This window comes from Phoca vitulina, unplaced genomic scaffold (genome assembly GCF_004348235.1).
Source record: "Phoca vitulina isolate PV1807 unplaced genomic scaffold, GSC_HSeal_1.0 scaffold176, whole genome shotgun sequence".
Classification (NCBI taxonomy): domain Eukaryota; kingdom Metazoa; phylum Chordata; class Mammalia; order Carnivora; family Phocidae; genus Phoca; species Phoca vitulina.
Window position 1 is genome coordinate 20740 of NW_022589879.1, and position 26182 is coordinate 46921.

At 37.7% G+C, this 26182-nt stretch overlaps 1 protein-coding gene and 1 pseudogene across 4 annotated transcripts in view; one reads left to right on the forward strand and one right to left on the reverse strand.

Moving 5' to 3' along the window:
• LOC116629020 (pleckstrin homology domain-containing family H member 2-like) overlaps window positions 1-26182 on the reverse strand; it is a 54517-nt gene that overhangs the window by 12720 nt on the left and 15615 nt on the right. For 3 of the 4 annotated variants that reach the window (XR_004298693.1, XM_032399308.1, XM_032399310.1), the window contains exons 3-7: window positions 14151-14213; window positions 6212-6361; window positions 4691-4774; window positions 3983-4064; window positions 577-762 (exon numbers count right to left, since the gene is read on the reverse strand). Coding sequence is in view for 3 of the 4 variants with exons in the window: in XM_032399308.1 (XP_032255199.1) it covers window positions 577-762; window positions 3983-4064; window positions 4691-4774; window positions 6212-6361; window positions 14151-14213 (565 nt within the window). In the remaining variant the exon portion in view is untranslated. The remainder of the gene's footprint in view (window positions 1-576; window positions 763-3982; window positions 4065-4690; window positions 4775-6211; window positions 6362-14150; window positions 14214-26182) is intronic. The other variant, XM_032399309.1, reaches the window with a different exon arrangement.
• On the forward strand, window positions 14554-16332 carry LOC116629019 (annotated as a pseudogene).

The window sequence follows — 26182 nt, forward strand, 5'->3', positions numbered from 1 at the left end:
TCTGCACACAGGTCCAGGACTTAAACATCTATGCAAATATTTTCCTCTTTGAAGCAAAACGGGAAAGGGAAAATCAAAGCAAATATTTTCCTCTTTGAAGCAAAATGGGAAAGGGAAAATCAAAGCACTCACTAAATTGTCCCCTGGTGTTCTTTTTCTTTATAAGTTTGCTACGCCATATTTAACTTCGTATTTGGTATCAGGTAATTTTTAAATATTTTAAGTAAATAATAGAAAGTTCATAGTTCTAATGTGAAACTCAGCTAAAACAAGTACCTTGTAGGTACAACCGTGAACTTTTTAATTTTAAATATCACTGCTACCTACCGCAGGAAAAAGTATCAAGAGGGGAAAATCAGTCCCTTCTATTCATCCTTGTCAAAGACTCCCCCAAACACACACGATAACTAGCTATACAAATTAAAGGCTGGATTGCTCTTTAAAAATATTTTCATAAAACATCAACTTGTCAAGGAAAAAAAAACAAGGAAAATTAAGCTATATTTGGATGAATCTTAGTAAATTATTTTTCCTTTTTAAAAACCGTCAAAGTAAATTCCTGTAGTCCATAAATACCTTCTATGTCTTTTCCCTCGGTGAACTCGGGTTCTTTAGATGATATCTTGCTCATTTCCTCAGATTTTACTACTTGAGGAGGACTCCTTGCTCGGGATAAAAAGCACCCAAAGGTCAAACTACTTAGGCGCTGGCCTTCCAAAAGCTTTGGTGTGGAGACAGTGGATGACTTCTTCCCCTGAACTTCTGCAAGATCATTAATCAAAATCAAGATCTGAATTTTTTATGACAGTTTATTAAACACAGAACCAAAGCATATAAAAATCTGGACAAATCACTCCTTATGCCAGAAAAAAGCCTGAATTATTTATGTCTAGTAATATGGACCCCTTAATGTCTAGCATTACATACTAATGTTTAAATCTGTTTATATATTTTGAATGTTCTAAATATTTTTTAACTGTAGAGAGAATATCTAATCCCTTTAAAAGTAGTTCTTAAACAAAAACAAAACCACAAACAAATAAAAAACAGATTATAGACAAGGAGAGGGTTATAGCTTCTTGAAAAATCGTAGTACTGGTAAATAGCAGTCAAGAACTGGTAAAATTTGAATGGGCAGTAATGCTACTAATGGTGAGGGAAGAGGGACTGAGGTCCTGGTTGCCAAGACAACCAAAGGAAATTCAGATTATCACTGGGGCAAATATCACATGATCACTGTAATAACTTTTGCTATCTTAGTTTTCAACTTGCTTCTCCCAAAAGAGCAGATGAAGGGGCTTGATCTACAATGTCCACAATATGGAGGGCCTTCATCACTTCTTTAGAGGAAAAAAAAGGGGAGGGGACAGTTTCTAGATAGAGAATTTAGATAGCTCAAGGAGTGATTAATCATGGGTTTAATCCATCTTCTAGGAGTTGTAACAACCCTGCTTGCAAGATTAAAAGCATGGAGAGGGGTGCCTGGGTGGTGCAGTCGGGTAAGTGTCCAACTCTTATTTTGGCTCAGGTCATGATCTGAGTCCTGGGATCGAGTCCCACATCAGGCAGACTTAAGATTCTCTCCCCTCTCCCTTTGCCCCCCCGCCACACTCTCTCTATTTCTTTCTCTAAAATAAATAAATAAAATCTTTAAAAGCATAGAGATCCTAGTGATAGTAAGAAAAGTTTCCCCCCAAAATTAAATTCTTAATTAACTCTGGAAGAACACCAAAGGGGTAAATTAAATAGCAGCTGATAACTGAGTAGAGCCTAAGAAAAATATCTTTATATAGTGTATTCCTTTAGGTGTATCTTTTATTATTTTCATGTTGATTATCTCTCACAGAACTAATCCACAGTATTTTAATAACCATAGATATGCATATACATTTTTAAAGTACTATATTATATCTACATACTTGTATCTATTCTTCTCTGATCCAAGTCTAGACTCCAAGGATTCGTACTGCTTAGTCTACGAGACCTAACAGACTGCCAATGAAGACTAGAATTGCAAGTTAAGAATAGCAAATAAAATAACAGCCTTTTGAGAACTGGGCTTAGTACATTCAATCTATGTCAGTGATTCCATATGTAAATATGGAATTCCAGATCAACTATGTGGATACCAATTTTCCATCACATAGTTGGAGGAAGCATGTGATATAAGAACTACATATGTTGGTCTTCATCCATGGTTCCGGGCACACAGCTCCTAAAACCCTTGGAATTTCCTAAGTGGTAAGAGCGATAAAAGTATCTTTTGTTTTCATAACAAGCCCTTTCAACCACATCTGATTTTATGTTGATGAGGTGATTTTTGGAAAGCCCCTAGACAGCTTCAGGATGGGGGCTGGTTGCCAGGGGAACCAACCATGTGATCAGAGGACTAGAACTTTCAGCCTCATCCTCCACCCCCCTACCTCTGACCTCAGGGGAGGGGAGAGTTGAAAACTGACTTAATCACCAATGGCTAATGATTTAGTCAGTCAAGCCTATATAATGAAGTCTTCATAAAAACCCAAAAGGATGGGCTTCCAGGTCGGTGAATGTGGGGAGGTGCTGGGAGGGTGGTGTGCTTGGAGAGAGCATGGAAGCTCTGCGCCCCTTCTCCACACCCTGCCCTCTGCATCTCTTCCATCTTGGCTGTGCCTGAGTTATATCCTTTGTAATAAACCAGAAGTATAGTAAGTAAACTGCCCGAGTTCTGTGAGCTGCTCTAGCAAATTATCAAACCTAGGGCGGGTCATGGGAACCTCTGATTTATAGCCAGTGGGCCAGAAGCAGGGTTGAGAACTGATACTTACAATTGTGTTTGAAGTGGTGTATGAAGTGGTGGTGCGGGGGGTAGTTTTGTGGGATCAAGCCTGTAACCTGTGGGATCTGACGCTAACTTCAAGTAGATAATGTCAGAATTGAGTTAAATTTGAAGGACAACCAGTCGGAATCCCCTGGGAATTGGAGAATTGCTTTGTGTGGGAAAAACTTGCATACATCTGGTGTCAGAAGTATTGAGGGAAAAGGAAAACAGGAGCTTTTTTCTTTACAACATGATGGCAGTAAGTATGAACATGCAGTAGACAAAATGCTTTCATATGTTTTACAATCAACAAACTCCCATGAAACCAGGAAGGCACAACTACCATTACCATTTTACTGATGTAAAAGAAAAAAATCCGGCAACATAACAGTTATTAAGTCATAGACCATTAAGGTTGACTCCAAAGTCCATGCACTTGCTTCGGTGCCAGCATTTTTCTAGTGCATTCTGGGAACCCCCAGGGCTTTGTGGAAATGTCACAGTGGGTGTAAGAAGAGGCACGGGTAAAGCTGAGTCTGCAGGACTCTGGGCCCTTCACCCAACACTGCTTCCACCTGTTTATCTCTTGAGAGTCTACAGAAAAAAATACTGCTTTAAAAGGAGTCCTGTTGCTAAATAAGTTTGAAAACCACTTTAGCAGGCCAGGATCTAATAACCCTGCGGATTCACCTTGTCCTCGGCTCAATGTGCACTTGAGAGGTGCTCACCAGAACAATATATTAAGTAAATCTCTATCTCTAACTCTACCACCCATCTTGAAGCTTTGATGCTGAAAAGAAAGAAAGAACCCTAAGCATTGGAAAATGCAAAGAGTTTATTATTCATATTATAAAATTCTGCTGAAAATATTCAGGCTGTAAGAATTTCACTCACTATTGATCACCACAGTACAAGTGAAAATAGAAAATAACTGATTTTTGAAAGCAAAACATACCTGAAATTAAACACTGAAATTAGTATTACCCCCTTTGAGTTATTTGCAATTGTCTAGCTGTGCTGTCTAATATGGACATGTGGCTATTTAAATTAAAATCCATTTAAATTAAATAAAACGTAAAATTCAGTTCCTTGGTTGTGCTAGGCATATTTTAAGTGTTCAACAGTAAAATTCCATATAGCCCAGTAAGCCCAATTAAGCTATCTTAGTCAAAATACTCATACCTTGTAGTTTTGACTGTATTGTTCTTATCTCTTCTGTTTGGTTTTGGTTGATCAAACGAAGATTCTGATTTTCTAATTCCAGCTGAAAGGACATAATGGTATCCTTTTATACAGGAATAACATTTCTAAAATGTACTAGTAAATTATATTATTTTAAAATGTTAATACCTAATTACATGTAAGCAAAATAGAAAAGAAATGATGAGCAAATATCAGATGAATTTATCAGCGTAACTATCAACCTAGATAATTACGGCTTTGATATTTATTTTTGCCAGACTGAGAGTTTCAAATATTTTCACCCCAAGGCATTTTCACGCCTTTCCCACTGTAAAATTATTTTAAACCAAATTATTTCAGCATTTAATCTGCCATATAAACCAATGTGTACTTCTCAAGATACTGAACACATTAATTTTATGATATACACATATGTTCTATAATTATTTAAAATTAACTAATTAGAACTAAAATCAACTACCCAGAATGAGGCTACTTATACTGTTTACTAGGAGTCTATCAATATTTTTAATTTTAGAAATACATTGGACATAAAAATGAAAGCTACCTATCTCATGTTTACCAAAAGACAGCAGCACCACCAACTGATCAGAACTTTGCTTCATTCAAAATGATCAGATACTCTGATGACTTATCTATTCAAAGGAAGTAAAAGGTAAAGAAAAGGCAAAATATAGCGATAAATACCTCATTTAATTTAAGTGTTACCCATTCTTTGATCTTAGCTGCTTTCTCTTCTATTATTTTAGCTTCTTGTACCCTTATTTGTTTCTGAAATAACATTAGCAGTGTGTTTAGTTCAAACATAGGCTCACTGGTCTGGAAATGTTACATCATAAATATAAAGGACAAATCCACTTAAAACCTGTTTCCAAGTTAATATATCTACCTTCAAATCATCAAATAGAGTAAAAAATGAAAGCCATTGTCCAGCAGATATAATAATAAACCACAAAGGCATATGCAATATTACTAGTTTTAACTGTTAATTCTCTTTCTCTGAAAGATCATATACTGAAATCCAAGCACTGAATTTATCAACAAAATAAATGATTTCTGGAAATGATGTAGGATTTATAACAGTAGAAGAGGGGTCAACCAGGTCAGGGAGAGGAGAATCAGAATCTCTTCTGGAGCATGGTTTGTTTTCCGATTAAACACAAGTTTCTATTTTTCATATATTTTATTTTATTTTTACATGCAAGTTTTTAAAGATCCAGAAAAATGAAATAAAAAACTCTAGCTTGGGGCGCCTGGGTGGCTCAGTTGGTTAAGCGACTGCCTTCGGCTCAGGTCATGATCCTGGAGTCCCGGGATCGAGTCCCACATCGGGCTCCCTGCTCGGCAGGGAGTCTGCTTCTCCCTCTGACCCTAACCCCTCTCATGTGCTCTCTCTCATTCTCTCTCTCTCTCAAATAAATAAATAAATAAAATCTTTAAAAAAAAAAAAAACTCTAGCTCACATTTACCAACCTTAAAATCTGGCTATGCTCACAAAACTATGAGAATGTGACTGTCATATAAATCACAGTGGGTGGGGGCTGGGGGGTGGTAAAAAGTTGGAAATCATTGACCTACAGAAATACTGATCTGCAGAGAAATGGAAAAAAATGCTGAAGATAAAAAACAACTTAGTATATTTAATAATTTCATAGTGGTCATATTTAAATGATGCTAAGTGATGATTTAAGCAAATGACCTTAATGCAATTTTTTTCCTAATAAAATTTTAAAATAAACTAAAAACTATACTCGATCTCAGTAAAGTGGTTTAAAAACAGTGTACACATTTTTAAACAGAAGGATTCACATCAAACATACCTTTAAAACACAATGTTCCATAAATATTTCCAAAACCCTAAAAATCTAAAGCAAAGATCTATTTCAAACATTTTACAGACAGAAATGCTTGCTGATAACCATGTGTTTTCAAGTTGAATACTACATTCAAACCCTAAAAAGTCTGAGCATTAAGGAGCACAGTCTCTTCCAAAAAATGTTAGATATGGACTTGGAATAACCCAAACTTAAAGAGAATGCCATTTTATTTGTACTTTTCACTAACAAATGTGATTAGACTCCATGAGTTGACCAAATAAGTGAGATTTCTGACCCACATTTAGAAATGTAGGCTCTCTCTCTTCAACCTTTGTGATTATGCATAAATAAACGCATGTATTTAGACTGTGATGATAAAATTCTTCCAAACCTGTTCTTCAAGCTGCAGTTCCAAGTTTTGAATGATGTCATCTTTTTCTTGTATTAGGGTCTCTAGATCTTGACACTTTTTATACAGCCTTGTCTCTGATTCACTGGTTTGAATATTAGCTGCTTTTAATTTCTCTTCCATAACTTGTACCTAGATTCAGAGGTTAGAAAATTAATATTAGGTATGTAATTAATTTATCATAGTATTAAATTTAGCATTTTACTTTAACATTAAATAGATTCCTAAAAGGTATCATCATAAAAACAAAATATGAACAGCATGTTTTAACAATTTAACAATTATAAAGTCTGAAGACTAATGTATTAACAATTATAAAGTCTGGAGACTATTTTGCCAAGTGGTGTTTACCTTTGAGGTACATAATGTATGGTGATTAACATAACATAATAATAAAAAAAATTCTGAGATAAAAAAACAGCATCACATGCTAAAAAAAAGAGATTCTCAGAATTTTGCTATCATATAAAGTAATGCACATGTTTACTAGAACAATGATATGTGAAGTATTTCATGTGAGTATAGAATCAGAAAGTTTGCAGCCCTCATTTTTTCATATTTTAAATGAAGTAGGAATATAAAGTAAAGGTGAGTAGTGAAAAAAGATCAGATTGGATGACCTGGTATAACAGCACATTTTGGAAAAAAAAATTGAACTTAGGTGAAAAACAAACACATACACAATGGAAAGGAAATGGAAAACAAAAGTTTTAAGGGCCAAAATGATGGAATCACAAAAAATAAAAAACTATGAGAATCAAGATATAGGTAGGAGAGTATGTTCAGTGAGGGTTTATTGATTCATTCATTTAGCAAACATTCAGTGAATAGTTGCCAAATGCCAGGCCCTGGGAATCAGTGAATAAAACGGACCCAAAATCTCATAGAAATTACATTTTAGTGGGTAAGAGAGATCACAAATATAAGAAAGACGTAAAAATCATACAGTATGCTACACAAGGAGATAAAGGCAGTGGGAAAAAGTAGAGCAAGATAAAAGATACTGGTATGTGACCTGGGGTCGAGTGATGCTTTAATTTTAATATGTAAGATACACTGGCTCTGCTTGGATCTTTTGCAAAACACATCTGGGCATATGAAAGAATGTGTGAGATGTTAATGATAAGAAAGAAAGAAAATAAAGTACTGGGCACTGTATATGAAGACTTCCATTCCATATACTCCATATACTCCAAACGGGTAAGAATGTAATTTTTGTAATGTTTTAGATTGTAGGGGGCAAAGAAGAAAAATATGCAAATGCATTTGAGAAATTAACAATGATAATTAAGATGAAAAATGTTAAACTGTTAAAAACACCTCTGAAATATCATGATGAATCCACTTAAAGTTCAAAAATACTTGACTAATGAGGCTTTCTGGAAGGAGGGTGTTAAGGTTAGTTTGGTTTTGTTTTTTTAACCATGAATACAAGCTGTCATCTGTGGGTTCACCAGAGAAATGTAAATTCAACTCAGATGCCAAAGTGTCCTACCGAAATACCACATAAATGTCTGAAAACTATAAAAATAAAAGTAGATTTTAAAAGTAGGAGAAAAATCCTGCATTCCATTATCCAAATGATAATTTTAAGTTATCTTAAGATTTATATTTTTTAACATAATATAGTGGGTTTTCTGCAGGAATGGCAGACCAAGAAGTCAAGGACAAAGGTCTCCATCAGAAATACTACCATGAAAAACAGCCAGAGGAGGACAGAGGGCTGGACAATAAATACCAAGGATCATTCTTAAGATGGCTCAGCCAGTTCCACACAGGACATTCTGTAGCTGTGGAAGCAGAGAAAGAAGGGCAGAGACCAAGTTCAAAATGGTAGTTCTTCAGGGACAGAGTAACAGATGACAGACCTGTAGGGGAGCAGACTGTGCCACTCCAAAATATGCCACTTCAGCATACTGATTATTCTGAATTTAAGTTACCTAAGAAACAGCTGGTGTAAGAATACTCTGACCCTCTTTTGTTCCCCTGAAGACTGGAAATAAATCCCCCTCCTGTACCAGGAAGGAAGAAGGCATCCTTATCATCAGAGATAGGAAATTTAGGGCTGAGAAGGCTATATAAACAAACCTTGTTACTTCTTCACTAATTTACTACCCCAAGCCCAAACCCCTTTGTCTTGTCAATTCTTCACAAATGTATTGTTTTTTTGTCTAAAAGGTATAAAAGTTGCTGCTGTCTAAAAGGTCAAAAGTTGCTGTTGTCTAAAAGGCATAAAAGTTGCTGCTGAGCCAGCCAGGTGCCCCTGATTTGGGAGTACTCTTATCCCCTTAAAAATATATTCCATTTAGGGGCGCCTGGGTGGCTCAGTCGTTAAGCGTCTGCCTTCGGCTCAGGTCATGATCTCAGGGTCCTCGGATCGAGCCCCACATCGAGCCCCGCGTTGGGCTCCCTGCTCCGTGGCAAGCCTGCTTCTCCCTCTCCCACTCCCCCTGCTTGTGTTCCCTCTCTCGCTGTGTCTCTCTCTGTCAAATAAATAAATAAAATCTTTAAAAATATATATATATATATTCCATTTAAAAGGTATTCTCATTTTATGAATGGATGCCACAGTCAGAGCTCCTTAGATGCATCTTTGCCATATACAACTATTTAATTTGACCATTACTTTTAGCTAAACAAAACTTCCCCAAGCAAGAAAAATACTGGCAAAAATGGCAAAATCTCTTAGGAAGAGAGATCACAAAGTAGTGATGGGCAATCTATTTGCCAATTGGTCCTGTTAGGACCAAGTTCCACAGGATCCACCAGCCTTCCTTCGTAATTTGTATGAATAATAGGTCTACAGAAAAGATAAGAAGCCTACAGAAACACCAAGCAGCCTTTAAAAATATCTCACTACAAGTACACAGAAAACAGCCCAGTTCTTTCTCCTGTCACTTAACCTGAACCATATGAGAATTTCAGCTACTCAGAGACTGACCAATAACAAACACCTACAAATTCAAATTGCTTGTTAAAGAAACCCTTGCGATTACCTATATATGGACATCCTCTGGTGAAGAATGCTTTGCACTTTTAGGTTACCTTTCTCCTTTTCTTCTAGGAGAGCCTCTGGTTGCATCCATGAACCTCAATCATTTCCCCAAAACCTTTATTGCTTCTGAGGTCCCTAAGCTATTCTGTAGTAAAGGATTAACTCAGCAGACTTGGGGTGCTCAAACCCTGCACATTCCAAAAAAAGAACTGGCATTTGCCTAGCTCCTGGAAAAAAATAACCTCTGAGCCCTTGTAATATCCTGCCTGATAAGACTCTATATACTTGAGATATTAGGCCACACCAGATAGTTAATGCCAATAATATGATTTATGGTGAATGCCTCTCTCTTTTTTTTTTTTTTTCCCTTCACCTAGGGTCCTGGGCCACACTGTATCAGTTTGACCTGTGCAAGGCTGGAGACTGAGTAGCTAAGGTCAGTCACAATGCATTCCATGCCTACAAGACTGACACCAACACCCCAACCCCCTGCCAATAAAAATTCTGGACACCAAGGCTCAGGGGAACTTCCCTAGTCAGCAATACTTTGTATGTTGTCACATATTGTTGATGGGAGAATTAAGTGCATCCCTGTGTAACTCCAGCGCAAGAGGACAACTAGAAGCTCATACCTGGTTTCTCCTGGACTCTGCTCCATGTGCATTTTTCCTTTGCTGATTTTAATCTGTAACCTTTCACTGTAATAAACCATAACCGTGAGTATAACAGTTTTTCTGAGTTCTGAGTCCTTCTGGGGAATCATCAAACCTTCAGGGTAGTCTTGGGGACTCTGACACAACTCCCAATGCTGTTTTCCATTTTCCTGCCCACACTATTCCTATTTTTAACCTCATCCCTCACTACTCCACTACAGGTAATTAAGATGTGATTATATTTTCAAGGGGGGGCTGTTTGAAAGTTTCTATTTCCCTATATATGTTGCAATGGCATGACAAAAATACCTGATCATTCCAAAATAGAATGAAGAAAGGAATTATAAGGATATTCAAAATACCCTTTTGAATCCCAGACCATTTACCAGTTATTGGGCTCCTTGCTCAGCGGGGAGCTTGCTTCTCCCTCTCCCTTTGCCCCTCCCCCTGCTCGTGTTCCCTCTCTTGTTGTCTCTCTGCCAACTAAATGAATAAAATCTTTGAAAAAAATACTAAAATAAAATTTACTGCAAATTAATTAATTATTCTATCACATCTTAAACACAATTATTTTGGAAATAGTGCTCCAGAATTTATGCAGTAAGGCCAGAAGCATTCTCACTGAAGTTTCTAAAACGAATTGCACTGGATAAAGTATGTTTCCATGTAATGAAGTAAATCATTACAAGGTCCTGGATAATAGCATGACTGAGTAGTTGTCACTTACTAAGAACTACAAGTGACTTGGAATCTAAGTACCAACTTCACAGAGATGGCAGATTAGTCCACATATTAGAATGGTCAGAGAGAACTTTAAAATCCTACCAAATCTGCATCAAACACAGGCAAGAGATTGAGACTAGAAGGACGGGATGAAAACACAAATTTCTATAGGGGATATTATTGTACCCCTTTTTCGTTAGCATAAATTAAAGATTTTATTCATTTGTCAGAGAAAGAGAGAGAGAGAGTGAACAAGCAGTGGGAGTGGTAGGCAGAGGGAGAAGCAGGCTCCCTGCTGAGCAAGGAGCCTTATGCAAGACTCGATTCCAGGACCCTAGGATCATGACCTGAGCCAAGGCAGATGCTTAACCGACTGAGCCACCCGGTGTCCCTGGTTAGCATAAATTAATGTAATAGATTGGAATATACACCTAATCATATACTTAAGAATGAATCCTGTGTATCAGTATCTCCCACATGTGCAATTTGCTGCTTTTCTGTCTCACAGGAATACTCATAAGTAATATGGGATTGATGTGCATGTACTGCTTTCCAAACTTAGAAGAACTACAATAAAAATGTACTACAGTATAATGATTGCCAAGATTTCTCTGGAAAAATATATGATTTCTTTTCTACAGCCAACTTATTTAATGGTTGTACAGGTAAGATAATGCCACTCATTAAAAACAAGGGGAAAAATGAAGAAAGTTAAAGTGCAGAGTTGAGTTAGTTTCAGCTGACTACTGCTTTTAGTGGTGAAATGTTCCTTTTTGGTTAATATAAATACAGTCTGGTATTAGGATATGACTCAATGACAAAGGACATGCTGAATTTAAACAACATAAACAGCAGATAGGGCACAGTCCCATGGAAACTGTTAAAGATAGCAAAGGATGTGGTTACTCTATGTTAATAACATTTACTTAGTCATGTGAAGGCCAAAAGAAGGTAATATAATCGGTACATGAGAATTCATTTGCTCTCTTTATATTTCCTGTAAACTTAGAATCATTATGTACGTAATATGGTGAATAATATGTAATGTATATAATGTATAATATATAATGTATAATATGTATAATGTACAATAATATGATATATAATGTAATATAATGTATCATTATGTAAGGAAAAGAAATCCCTTCTGAAGCATAACCAAATAGGCACTGAATAAATTTAAAGTGTTGTGACAAAAACAAGTATCTACCGATTTGCTAAATTATATAGAAATTTGGGGAGATTTGTAATTTTCACTCACTCTTTATGGGAGGAGGGTTTGATTTAAGGTCATTTAGCCAATCATGGTATCTTTTTGTTTTAAAATGTAGCACACAGAATTAAATAACTTTACACCTGATATCCTCAAAGAACAACCTCAAATAAGAAATTCTTCCCGTTAGCTTATCAAGATCAGTGGTAGGACCCTAATGGCTACAAATGGTCATGGCTTGCTTCCCTTGAACTGGGAATGGGGATTTTTGTTTGTTTGTTTGTTCTTAAGATCTAGTGAATCACAGAAGAAAACCCTGAAAATCACAAATAGGAAACACATACTAATTTAATTTTCAGAGCTAAACATATGCTGCACATATAAAGAATTTTAATTTAAGAAAAGGCAAAACAAAACCATCCTTAGTTTCTTTCTTTTTTTCCTATACTATGAGGCATTAAAGGAAAGAAAGAAAGGGAAAGGAAAGATGGGGAAGAACAGAGAGAGAGATAACCATGGGTACAGAGGTAAAGGGAGATGTCACCGGGGAAGGCCAAAGTCAGAAAGGGAAAGATAAAGAGAGAGATAAGAGAGAAAGGTAGACAAACTGCTGAATGTGTGCTGCTAGGTATGGGACTAAACAGGGACATACATACAGAGCCCACAATAGACAAAGATGAAGACATTTAGAATATAATGGCAAAGAGGGACATAAACATGGGAGTCTTTCTTTACCATTACTACTCGAACTTGTACCAATACCTAAATTTGAGGTTTTAAAGAATTACTGGTGTGATGATGGTACTATAGTTATGATTTTTAAATCTTTATTTTCAGATTAGTTGCTGAAATACTCATGGGTGAAATGATACGATGTCTAGAATCTGTTTCAAAATAACCTGGTGTGGGGGTGGAGAAGAATAAAGTGGATGAAGGTATTGATTAGCCTTGAATTGACTAATTGTTAAAGCTGATTATGGGGGTTCATTATACTATTTTCTCTACTCTTGCACTGGTTGAAATATGGCATAATAAAATTTTAGGAATTTCTTTTAAGTATAATTAAGAAAATCAAGGATTTGGGGCGCCTGGGTGGCTCAGTTGTTAATCGTCTGCCTTCGGCTCAGGTCATGATCCCAGAGTCCGGGACTGAGCCCCGCATCGGGCTCCTTGCTCGGCGGGAAGACTGCTTCTCCCTCTCCCATTCCCTCTGCTTGTGTTCCCTCTCTCGCTGTCTCTGTCTCTCAAATAAATGAAATCTTAAAAAAAAAAAAAAGAAAGAAAATCAAGGATTAGGTTAGATTGGGTTTGTTTGGAAATTTATCAGGCCACTAAATCAATCTAATGTATAAGATTAAGTCTGTTAGGTGAAAACAAGATTTGGTAGTACTTAAGTTGAAGAGAAGAAACATGACAAATTTAGAGCAAGTATAGGAAATTTAATATACATTTCTTAGAAAAAATGATAATTTTGAAAATCCTGACTTGCCTGAATGTGACAAAGATCTTTTCATAAAATGTGAAGCTATGGATTGAGGATCTTTAGACAAACTTTGAGGCTGGTAGGCTCATCCAAAAACACTCATTTTAATGTTGGCAAGGCCCAGATTGAGTTAAGTGACTTATCAAAGCTTTGACTTTTCTCCCACATGCCTATTAATACTAAGTATAAGTTTTTGTATATAGTTTTCCTGATATAACTCTAAGCATTTTTCTATATTAGCATGTCTTTTGTAATAATTATTTTTAATGATTGTTTAATATTTCATGGAATAAATATAGTTCACTTATTCATTCTCTTATAATACGGCATTCATATTATTTCCAACTCTTTATTTCTATGAAAGACACTGCTTTGAACATATTTATATTTAAAAATCATTATGGTTAGAATTGCCATAAAAATCATATTTGATTTTTTCAGAAGATAAAACCTTCTAATGGAAGCATTTTCATCTTTTGGAAATCTGTTAAGGGCAAAATAAAGTTAGATTCTCCATTTTCTCTATGGATCCAGCTCACAGAATAGTCAAAGTGATAGGATGTAGAGAAGGGTTGAAGACTATTTTGAGGATTGTTTTGGGCAAAACAAGGTTTATATTGGTAGAGAGAAAAAAAGATTTTTAAGATTTTATTTATTTGAGAGAGAGAGAGTGAACATGAGTGGGGGGAGGGGCAGAGGGAGAGGGAGAAGCAGACTCCTCGCCAAGTGCAGAGACCCTCTTGGGGCTTGATCTCAGAACCCCAAGATCATGACCTGAGCAGGTCAGACCTTTAACCAACTGAGCCATCCAGGCACCTGAGAAAAAAAATTTTTTAACTAGAATTATACTCTACCTGTTGAAAAGCTTTTTCTGCTTGACGTTCAGCATCAATAACTTGTCTCTCAAGCTGTTGCATCTATAAAGTGAGGAAAAACAGAGAAAATATAAAAGTTCATATTTCACATATGAAAACGACTGAAAATTCTTGCAATGCCATCAAATTCTTTAAGGATATTTAAAGTAGTTTAATGGATATGAATTACATACAATTTATCACATTAAAGGCTTTCAGTGCATATTTAAAAATTGATCAAATAACATACCAAAGGTTTCATACTTCTAGTACAATGTAATATATACTACATGAGTACTCATCCATAGAATTTTCTTCATTGAACTATAAATTACTGGTCAACACATATTAAGAATAGTAAGACCTCAAATGTCATATTTAATTTGTTGATCAAAAAGTCACAATGATATCAGAAAATGGGTATTCTCATAAGCTCCATAGGTGGTATGTTTAAACTCTGGGTAGTTTTTCTGGGAGAGGGAGAAGCAGGCTTCCCGCCGAGCAAGGAGCCCGATGCGGGGCTCGATGCGGGGCTCCATGCAGGACCCTGGGATCAAGACCTGAGCCGAAGGCAGACACTTAACGACTGAGCCACCCAGGCGCCCCTTAAAGCTCTGGGTAGTTTTAATTCTTATCATACATTGTAGTAAAGTACAGAAGAGATTCTGATTTAACACACACACACGTCCACAAATGCGTACGGCACAAAGAATCAAAAAATATCTCGGTTTTTGTTTTGTTTTGTTTTTTAAGTTCTGTAGAGAATAAAAAGTTTGGAGACTTTTTTTTACTTTTGAATAATATTTTAATGGGACTTCAATTTTTTGTTGCCCAAAAAGTTTGGAGATTTAAAGTAAAATACTAAAATGACGATTGTAAGTACAAAAAAGAAAAGCCTTAAAAAGGACCCGATGTAAATTACGTAAGAGATGTGTACCAGGTACTGAATACACAAGTGTGATGTAAACCTCAATTCTAAATTCTTTTTTCTGAGTGTTGAAATATGGTCAGCCCCTGAGCGTCAGTCGCCCGATCTTTGCTCATTTTCAGTTTCATTGCTGGTTATTGTTCCACAGCTTCCACCTCACCTTATACTCAGGAGCATCCGGGGTCCCACCCCAACGACTGACACACCGGCTCCAGTCCCGCCCCCTTTTCGAAACCACAGAGAAGCGGCCTCCGGCAGCTAGAGCGGCCCAGCTGGGAGGGCGGCCATAGCTCCGCACTGAGTGGGCGGCAGGGACCGACTCCACGCGGCGTTTGATCCGCGCGCTGACCTAACGCTTGATGGGGGGTTTCCCACCATGGTTGGTATTTTTTTTTTTTTTTTACCAGTATAGTGCTTGGGAGCGTTTACTCTGTTTTGATAACTATGTGGCCAATTAACATTCACCAGAGGTTAACAACCATGATCACCATCACCTTTGCCCGCCAAACAGAAAAGATTTCTTAAACATTTCAGTAGTGCAACGCACGGATCTTAATAACAGTAGCTGTGTTGATTCTATCAGCCTTGGAGAATCCAAGACGAGCATTACTAGGCTGTTGCGGAAAGAGACTTGGACCAAACACAGTGACCAAGCAGAGCCCTACAGTACTAAAAATCTGTGGTTACAGATGAGGACAACTTAGAAACATGTCTTTGAAAAGCATGGCGACAACTACAACTGGTTCTTGCACGTCCCGCTACATTTGCTGTCATTGACAATTCAGTGTACCTGTTGTTTACTAGGGCTTTATCACAACCTTTCTATCTGGGCCACACCATAACATGGCAACCTCCCATACCTGACTTTGGAAAGAGAAATTGTCAAGGATAGAGTCTGAAATACAGCCTTCTCTGCCAAGTCTGAGAAGTGTGCAGATCGAAGTGTGATTTGGAAGTTATCTGAAGACATTCAGCCAGCAACTGGCCTCAAATAAACTGGAGTTCTTGCAGAGAATGCAGAGGATTCTGAAGGAAGAGTTGTATTTAATTCAAAACCATTTGCACATCTTATTCAAGAGACAATGTGTAATAATCCTCAGCAAGTAGGAGAAGGCTGCTGTTCAGGTATGGCTATTACTTTTAATGGACCAACTCCCAGAAAGATGATAGTAATGATGTGCACTGGCTCAGGGCATTCATTATTTCAACAGTACACTGGTTTTCTTACCTCCAAATGGTTCAGAAAATGACTGAAGGCTGAGGGATAATAGAATTGTGCTGTGCAAAAGCACTTGAAATGTGGATCCACTTGAAGTGTGAATTGAGATATGTAAGTGTAAAATACACACTTAACTCATTAATACATCTATTATTTGAAAACCTAATATGAAAAGTATAAACTCAGTAATTTTTATATTGACTCGCATTGAAATATTTTCAATATGTTGCATTAAATATAAAATTATTTTTCATTTTATTTTGTTTAATAGAAAATTTTAAATTACATATGTGTCTCATATTATATTTCTATTGGATAACAAAAGTAAAACATTCCATTGCCACCATATATGGTAGTTTAACTGTTTGTCCACACAGATTTTTAAGACCATTTATTGAAGGGATCTAGCTTCTAAAAGAGGTTTCAAATATTTGGGTGTATAAACAGATATTTCCTAAGTGTATTCTCTGGACCCCATATCATCTTTAATTTTTGTGAAAATATTTCAAATGTTTAATAAGCCAGTACTGTTGTCTAAAAGCATTTTATTGAGTTACTGTATGGACTGCGGCACTACGTAAAAGCCGTTGGACAAGCACTATCTCCTGTGTAGGATAGTCTTTAAACCAAAAAAACCAACTGGCAGGCACATCCCAACACTACATTCTTCCACTACTGGCAATATGCTGATAATTGTCACCTCTACAATGTAACTACTTTATGTTACTAGGGAAAATTTTGCACTTGTGGAGCCTTAACCTCAATTTTGAATATTGTTGAGGTTGCCAGGAAAATCCACAAACAAGTTGTTGATTTGTAAAATTGTGCTGGTGAAAAAAAAGACTACTGTCACACCTATTACAATGGCCAAAATCCAGAACATTGACAACACCAAATGCTGGCGAGGACATGGAAAAACAGGAACTTTCATTCATTGCTCATGGGAATGCAAAATGTTACAGCAAGTTTGGAAGACAGTTTCGCAATTTCTTAAAAAACTAAACATACTCTTACCATACAATCTAGCAATCACGCTCCTTGGTATTTATCCAAAGGAGTTAAAAACTTATGTCAACACAAAACTGCATACAGATAGATGTTCACATCAGCTTTATTCATAATTGCCAAAACTTGGAAGCAATCAAGATGTCCTTCAGTAGGTGAATGGATAAATAAACCATGGTACATCCAGACAATGACATATTATTTGGCACTAAAAGGGAATGAGCTATGAAGCCATGAAAAGACATGGAGGAAACTTAAATGCATATATTAAGTGAAAGAAGCCAATTGGAAAAGACTGCATATTGTATGATTCCAGCTGAGGTGGGGGATAAATAAACAGGGCACAGAAGCTTTTCAGGGCAGTGAAAGTACTCTGTATGATATCATAATGATGGATACATGTCACTATACATTTGTCCAAATCCATGGAATGTAAACCAAGAGTGAAACTACAGACTTTGGGTTTTTATAATGTGTCAGTGTAGATTCATCAGTTGTAACAAACGTACTACTCTAGTGGGGGATGTTGGTAATGAGGGAGGTTATGCATGTGTAGGGGCAGGGAATATATGAGAGATTTCTGTACCACCCAACTTTTTTTTTTTTTTTAAGATTTTATTTATTTATTTGACAGAGAGAGACACAGTGAGAGAGGGAACACAAGCAGGGGGAGTGGGAGAGGGAGAAGCACGGAGCAGGGAGCCCGATGCGGGGCTCGATCCCAGGACCCCGGGATCATGACCTGAGCCGAAGGTAGATGCTTAACGACTGAGCCACCCAGGCACCCCCCACCCAACTTTTTTGTGAACCCTAAACTGCTCTTAAAAAATTAAAGTCTTAAAAAGGACTGAATGGCGGCGCCTCTCTCTCTCTCTCTCTCTCTCTCTCGCTGTGTCTCTCTCTGTCAAATAAATAAAATCTTTAAAAAAAAAAAGACTGAACAGTTTCTTAAGAAGATTGCTATGGTCTGCATGTTTGTGCGCCACCCCCCCACATTCACATTGGAATCTTAACGCCCAATGTGATGGTGATTAAGTCCTGAGGGTGGGACTCTCATGAATGGGATTAGTGCTTTTATAATAGAGATCCCACAGAGCTCCCTAGCCTCTTCTGCCAAGTGAAAATACAAAAAGTTTAAGACCCAGAACCTGACCTTGCTGGCACCCTGATCTCAGACTTCCAGCCTCCAGAATTGTGAGAAATAGTTTCTATTGTTCATAAGCTACACGGTCTGTCATATTTTGTTATAGCAGCACAAATGGACCAAGGCAGAAATTGGACACTGAGACTGGAGTGCCAATGTCACAAATACCTAAAAATGTGGAAGTGGCTTTGGAATTGAGTAACTGGTAGAAGCTGGAAGAATTTTGGGTGCATGGTAGAAAAAGCCTACATTGCCATGAACGGACCATTTAAAGCAATTCTGGTGAGAACTCAGAAGGCAAACAGCAAAGAAAACTATAGAGAAAGCCTCAGTCTTCTTAGAGAGTATCTAAGTGGTTGTGAACAGTGTTAGTAGAAATATGATGGATGGTAAAGGCCATTCTGATGAGGTCTCAGATGGAAATGAGGAACATGTTATTGGAAATGAGAGGAAAGGTGATCCTTGTTATAAAGCAGCAAACAGCTTTGCTGAATTGGATTCTCCTCTTGGGGTTTTGTGGAAGGTAGAACTTGTGAGTGATGAAACTGGATATTTGGCTGAGGAAATTTCTAAGCCAAGTGTTGAAGGAGTGGCCTAATTCTTCTTGAATGCTTATAGTAAAATGTGAGAAGAGAAATGATTTAAAGATAGATTGTTAATCAAAAAGGAAGTGGAATCTAAAAATCTGGATACTTTCCAGCATATCCATATTGGAAGAAATGGGAAAAAGCTTGTTCAGGAGAGGACAGGGTGTGGCCAAACCACCTTTTGATTAAGGGGTCAGTATGGGTTTGAACCACAGAGTTAGGTAGCAACCGAAGAAGGAAAAGTCCGTGTGAACTGAAGAGGAAGGAATTAGGCTGGCTGTTGGACTTGGGATTTTACAGGTTGGGATCTTAGAGCTATATGGCTGTGACATTGGGCTATTCTTCAAGACAAGGAGGAAGGACTCCAGCTCATTAGAGCTGCCTCCTCAGTTTCACAAGGCTGGGACGAGACTTTCCTGAGTTTCAACAAGCCACACAACCTCCACCCAAACCAAAGTGGTGCTGCCCAAAGCCATGGGGGGCCAACCCCTGCCCAGGAGAGCCATGGGAGCATGGCTACCTCCATCTAGATTTGGAAAGATGAAGCCACCCAGAACTGTGGGTGTACAACCCAAGCACAGGGCCACCTCTGGCACAAGGGCACCAGAGAGCCCCAACCAGGGCAATTCCTAATGAAGCCATGGGGGTGAGGCCACCCCTGCGATCCCAGACTGGTAGAACCATCGGCATGCAACTTCAACCCATGAGAGCTGCCCTGCAAAGCCATGGGGCTGCAAATGCTCCTGAGGGCCCAGAAGGTGAGACCCTTCCTCCCCACTCCCTGCCCCCCGAGTTGGTCCAGAAGGTAGGACCTCCATCCCAGAGGGCTGAACATCTAGTTAAAATTATTCTCAAACCTTAAGATTTACCATTAGTTGCCTTGTGGGGTTTTGAACTTGCTTGGAACCTGTTACCCCTTCTTTCTCTCCTATGTCTCCCTTTTGGAATGAAAATATCTATCCTAGGTCTGTCCCACCATTGTATTTTAGAAACACGTAATTTGTTTGATTTCATAGATTCACAGCTGGCAGGGATTTCCTTAGAATGAATCATACCTTGAGTCTCACCCATACCTGATTTAGATGAGACTCTGCACTTTATAGACTTTTAGGGCTGTTGGGATGGAATGAATGTATTTTGTATGAGAAGGACATGAATTTGAGGAGCCAGGGATGGAATGCTATGGTCTGAATGTTTGTGTCCCCCCTAAAGTTCACATATTGGAATCCTAACACCCACTGTGGTGGTGTTAGGAGGAGAGGTCTTTGGGAGGTGATGAGGTCATGGCGGGGGCAGGGGGCCTCGTGAATGGGATTAGTGCCCTTATCAAAGAGATCCCACAATGCTCCCTAGCCCCTTCCTTTGTGAGGATACAATGTGTGAGGATACAATGAGAAGTCTGCAACTCCGAAGAGAGCCCTCACCTGACTTAGCTGGCACCTTGATCTCAGATTTCCAGCCTCCAGAACTATGATAAACTTCTGCTGTTTAGAAGTTACATAGTCTATAGCATTTAGTTATAGCAGAACAAACTAAGGCAAGGACTATACAAATATCTGGTCAGATTTCTCTTTCTGAAGTTTGGTTTCTAGTGTTAACAGGGCAGAAGCCTTGTCTCTTTGCCTCACTGTTACATACCCTATACAGGTCTTTATAGGCAGTAAGTAGTCAATATATTATACATTACTGAATGAAATTACATCTATAAAGCACTATGCATATATGAATAGGATAGTATTTTTACCACTGCCAAATAACTTTTCTTCTGTCCTATGGCATTGACTCTCTACCTTCTATTATTTTCCCAACTATATTGCAAGTTGCTTGAATATGGACTTCATGTGTGAGGACCCTTTATATCTTCCATAACACCTTGCATTTCCAGCCATACAGTCAAATTCTAAAAGCTCGGTAGCAAGCAATAACCTTATAAAAAAAAGTTTATTTCCATTATAAAAAGCATCACACCTAACACACACACACAAACACACACACACACATACACACATACACTATTTCACAAGACTTGGGATATAAGTTTATATATAAACAGGCTAAATGTGCTGGAAGAAAACATTATATGTATATGACTTTGAATACAAGTTAAATAAAGCACCTATTCAGAAAGTCATTTTTGCTTTTTTAATTAAAAAAAAAGTGTAGGGGCACCTGGATGGCACAGTCGGTTAAGCGTCTGACTCTTGGTTTTGACTCAGGTCGTGGTCTCGGGGTTGTGGGATCAAGCCTCCTATTGGGCTCTGCGCTCAGTATGGAGTTTGGGATTCTCTCTCCCTCACCCTCTGCCCCTCCCCCCTGCTCACTCGCTCTCAAATAAATAAATCTTTTTTTTTAAATAGTGGGTACCATCAGGAATCCCTGAGATTTTTTTTAAGATTTGTTTATTTATTTGAGAGAGAGAGAGCACTAGAGAGAGAGAGAGCAAGCATGAGTGGGGGGCAGAGGGAGAGAGAGAAGCAGACTCCCCGCTGAGCAGGGAGCCCAATGTGGGGCTCAATCCCAGGGTCCTGGGATCATGACCAGGGCTGAAGGCAGACGCTTAACCAATTGAGCCACTGAGGTGCCCCAATAAATAAATCTTTTCTTTTAAAGTGTAGCCCTTGAAATACCAATGTAGAGAAAAGTGGAAAGAGTACTGATGTTGGAGGCAAGAAGACCAAAATCAGAATCCAGATTCCACTACTTATGAGCAATGTAATGATGAGTAAGTCATTTAACTTCTGAGTCTCCATTCCTCATTTGTAAAAGAGATTAACATTTATCTCACAGTATTTATATGAAGATTAAACAGGAGAGTGTTTAGCATTGTATCTAATACTTAATGGATGTTCAATGGATATTTATATAGCAGTGTATTTCTACCATACACATGTATTAGTTTTATGAATAACTTTAAGTTAGCAAGGTTTAGTTTAAAATGAACAGAGTAGATTCAAGAGATCTGGTTTCTAATTCTTACTCTACTATTCAACAGCTTGACATTGCACTTTAAAATTCTTATGTATAAAATAGGGATAATATAACTGCTCTACCTACCGTACAGGAAATTGTGAGGATAAAAATAAGAAAACATGTCAAAGTGATGTGAAAAAGCTGTTGGTATTTCATTTATTAAAAATATGTGGTAATGACTGCAGTGTTATAATTTTTTTTCAAGATTTTATTTATTTGACAGAGAGAGAGAGAGCACAAGCAAGGGGAGCGGCAGAGAGAGAGGGAGAAGCAGGTTCCCCACTGAGCAGGGAGCCAGATGCAGGACTAGATCCCAGGACACTGAGATCATGACCTGAGCTGAAGGCAGATGCTTAACCAACTGAGCCACCCAGGAGCCCCTGCAGTGTTATAATTTGAATGATAAAAATAAAAGCCACAAATGTCCAAAAACAGAATTGTCTAAATATGTAAGTAGATAACATACAGTCATTAAAAATGTACATAGATGGATGAAATAATGTGCTTGGGATTTGCTTCAATATAAAGTAAGAAAGGAGAAGTGGATCAGGGTATAGATGAAACAGGACTGGTCCTGAGTTAATAATCATTAATGCTGGGTAATGTGTATATGGGGATCCATTATAATATTCTGCTTACTTTTGTATGTTTGAAAATTTCTCTAATAAAAAAATTAAATATAAGTAACACACTGTAAGATACACGTAAATGGTATGTAGTATAAGTAATATATGTAAATATATCCTAATTAGGCCATTGGAGACCTTTGTGAGATCAGCTGTAGTGGAGGGAAACAAGGACATATGCTGGAATGCAAAAGTCTGAGTGAATTAAAGTAACTGGTTAGGCTTAGATAGCCACCCCCAAAGATGGCCACCAATTCCTTCCCTCACTATATGCACATGCCACTTTTCCCAATGAGAGGTGAGGTCCATTGTCCTTCCTTTTGACTCTGGGATGGCTTTGTGACTTGCTGTGACCCACAGAATGCAGTGGAAGGACACAGTGCCATTTTGGGTCTAGATTTCAAAACTGTATTTTTTCTTTTTATGAAAACACACCTATATTACGAATTAAAAGTCTACTGCTGTTGCAAAGTCATGGCAGACTAAGAAGTTGTTGAGGGCTAAATTATTCTCCAAAGTAAAAGATCTCCTTCAGTTACATTAATCATCCTATCCAAAATGTGATTTCAGCAAACCCTAATCCAGCCCATCCCCACACCACCTCAGGCTTTCTAAGTAGGTAATTTTGCGATAATGATGGACAAACTACTAGTTCTCTCTCTAGGACAAGATGGGACAATTGAAGTCCTTCTGGTTGCCTGACATTTTTCCATTCTACGGCTTCTAATGGATTTATACAACATTTAGCATCTCCTAGTGTCCATCAAAGCTGAATAATTATCTAAATTATGAGAGCTTGATTCAAAGTTTAAACTGAAGGTGTCATTTTTTGTTCTAGAAAATGTCCAGTTTCTAAAACTGTTCTCTAAAGAAGAATCAGTGCTGGCCATCCTAACAGTTTTGGCACTTGCTGTTTTTGATGCTCAGCTCTCATAGCTGCGGGTTTCCCATCCTTTCCCTCACCAACCCCCCCGCCATGCTACCTTTTTTTTTGTAATATCACCAACTCCCTAACCACATTCAGTTTTCAAGTTCTATTATTACAATATAAACTATATGTACTGGCCTTTCTTTTCTTTTTTTTTTTTTAAAGACTTTATTTATTTATTTTAGAGAAAGTGAGAGTATGAGTAAGCATGAGCAGCGGGAGGAGCAGAGGGGGAGGGAGAAGGAGAGAAATCTCCAAGCACACTCTGTGCTGAGTGCGGAGCCTGATGTAAGGCTCGATCTCACGACCCTGAGATCGTGACCTGAGCCAAAACCAAAAGTTGGATGCTTAACCGACTGAGGCACCCAGGCGCCACACTGGCCTTTCTTTTTAAAAAGAGTTAAGGATAACTAACCACTTAATAGAAATTCAGTCTATAGCTTCCAAAGCATCAGAGGGGGAAAAAAAGCTGGAACCAGGGAAGACAAAGAGAACTTCAACAACATGATGTGTAGAAACAGAATGCATTTCTTATGATTTCAGATATATTTAAAGAGATTATCTCACTAGTCGGATAAAGACATAAATCTTTCTATATTGTATTTAAAAGGGCATACTTAAAAAATGATGCTAAGAGACTGAAAGTATTCCAAGCAAGTGCTACCTAAAAGCAATATCAAAATCAGACAAAAGAGACTTTAATGCCAAAAGTGCCAAAAGTTTTATTAGCAAAAAGAGTGTCAATAATTATAAATGGGACAATTCATAATTATAAATGGGACATGTAACAATCCTGATCCTGAATGCACCTAACTTTAAAATACATAACCCAGAACATTTGATTCTTTTGATATATCCTGAAAACTCAAAATAGACTATTTTGTTCAGATGGTGATTTCCATGGAACCATCAAGATTTCCCCTCAAAAGACTGTATAAGTCCATTTACTTCACAATTTAACTTTTCTTTTGTTTTTATGTTTATCCAAGCCACAAATGCACATAAAGTACCAACTAGTTCCATAAGATTTATTAATAAAAATTATCTGTTAGCCAATTCTCTTAATATTTTACTTTCATGTTAGCCAATTCTCTTAATATTTTACTTTCATGTTCTAAATAACATGCTTCCTTTTTGTTGACTTTTTTTTTTAGTTTAGTGATTTCCTACTTACTTCCCATATGGAGAATGAGTATTTAGCTCTTTGATCTCACCATCAACACAGATACACTCTCATTCTTCCAATAAGTTTATATCTTCCCTTTGGTTAATTCACTATTCACTATTAGTATTACTGTGACTATGTATGATATTCAGAGATGAACCACATAGTAAACCATGGTTACTTTTTTCCTTGCTACATTACTTTTCCCCCTAGAGTTAAATGTCTTGTTCTTTTATTTATCCAGCTTTATATGAACTCATCAATAATTCAACTCCAAATTAAATCATCTCTCAAGATGTTCATTCACGCCTGATTTTCTACCAATTTCATCTTCTTGAAGCCACTCCCAGAGCTTCTGACCTGCACCCATCTGGACTGACTCCCCTCTTGCGAGGACACAGCTGTCTTCTTGGGAAGACCCTTCTACTTTTCCCCACCTTGGAGCTCCTGTTTCCTGTATCCTATGCCTTTCTCTCTTGGTTTCCTTCTTCCTTTTAATGGATCACGTCCTTTTGGAGATTCTTCAAGAAGGTTACATGGGAACTTTTATGTCTTAAAAAATCCATTCTAATTCCTGTTTGCATATAGCCTGTTTGGGCTTTTTTTTTCCTCTGAAAGCTTGCAGAATCTTTTCTTTGGTCTATAGTAAACTTTCATGATGATGTGCCTGTGGACGAAACTATTTTTATCTGTTGTTCTAAGTATTTGGTAGACCTTTCAATCAAGAATCTCATGTCCTTCAATTCTGGGAAATTTTCGTGCCTTGTTTCATTGACTTTGTCCACTCCAGACTCCTACCATCCTGATCTTGGACATGCTGGACTAGCCCTCTAAATTTCTAATCTTTTCTCTCCTGTCTTCCATCTTTTTAACATTTTTCTCTACTTCCCAGCTATTTAGCTTGTTTATATTCCAACCCTTCTATTAAGTTTACTATTTCTTCTACCATTTTTTTAAAGATTTTATTTTTTTATTTGAGAGAGACAGTGGGAGCACACGAGTGGGGGAGAGGGGCAGAGGGAAAGGGGGAAGCAGACTCCCGCTGAGCAGGGAGCCCGATGTGGGGCTCGATCCCAGGACTCCGGGATCATGGCCTGAGCCGAAGGCAGATGCTTAACCAACTGAGCCACCCAAGCACCCCTCTTCTACCATGTTTTTAATTTTCAAGAGTTCTTACTTATTCTCTGAATATTCCTTGTTTCAGGAAGGCAATATCTTTTCTCTCTTGGGATATTAAATGGTAAGATTTTGCTTGTTCTGTTTTATTTCCTTTTCCCTGCATAGGCAATATTGTGTTTTGTTTTGTTTTGTTTTCTGTTTGTTCTCTATCTTTCATGTTAGAGGCTTTCCTCAGATGTGTGGTCATTCATGAGAGCCTACTTATGTTTAAGGTTAAGGGACTAAAAAGCTGCCTAGATGCTTTAGCATATATATGGGGCTTGTTGACCGTGAACTTTAAC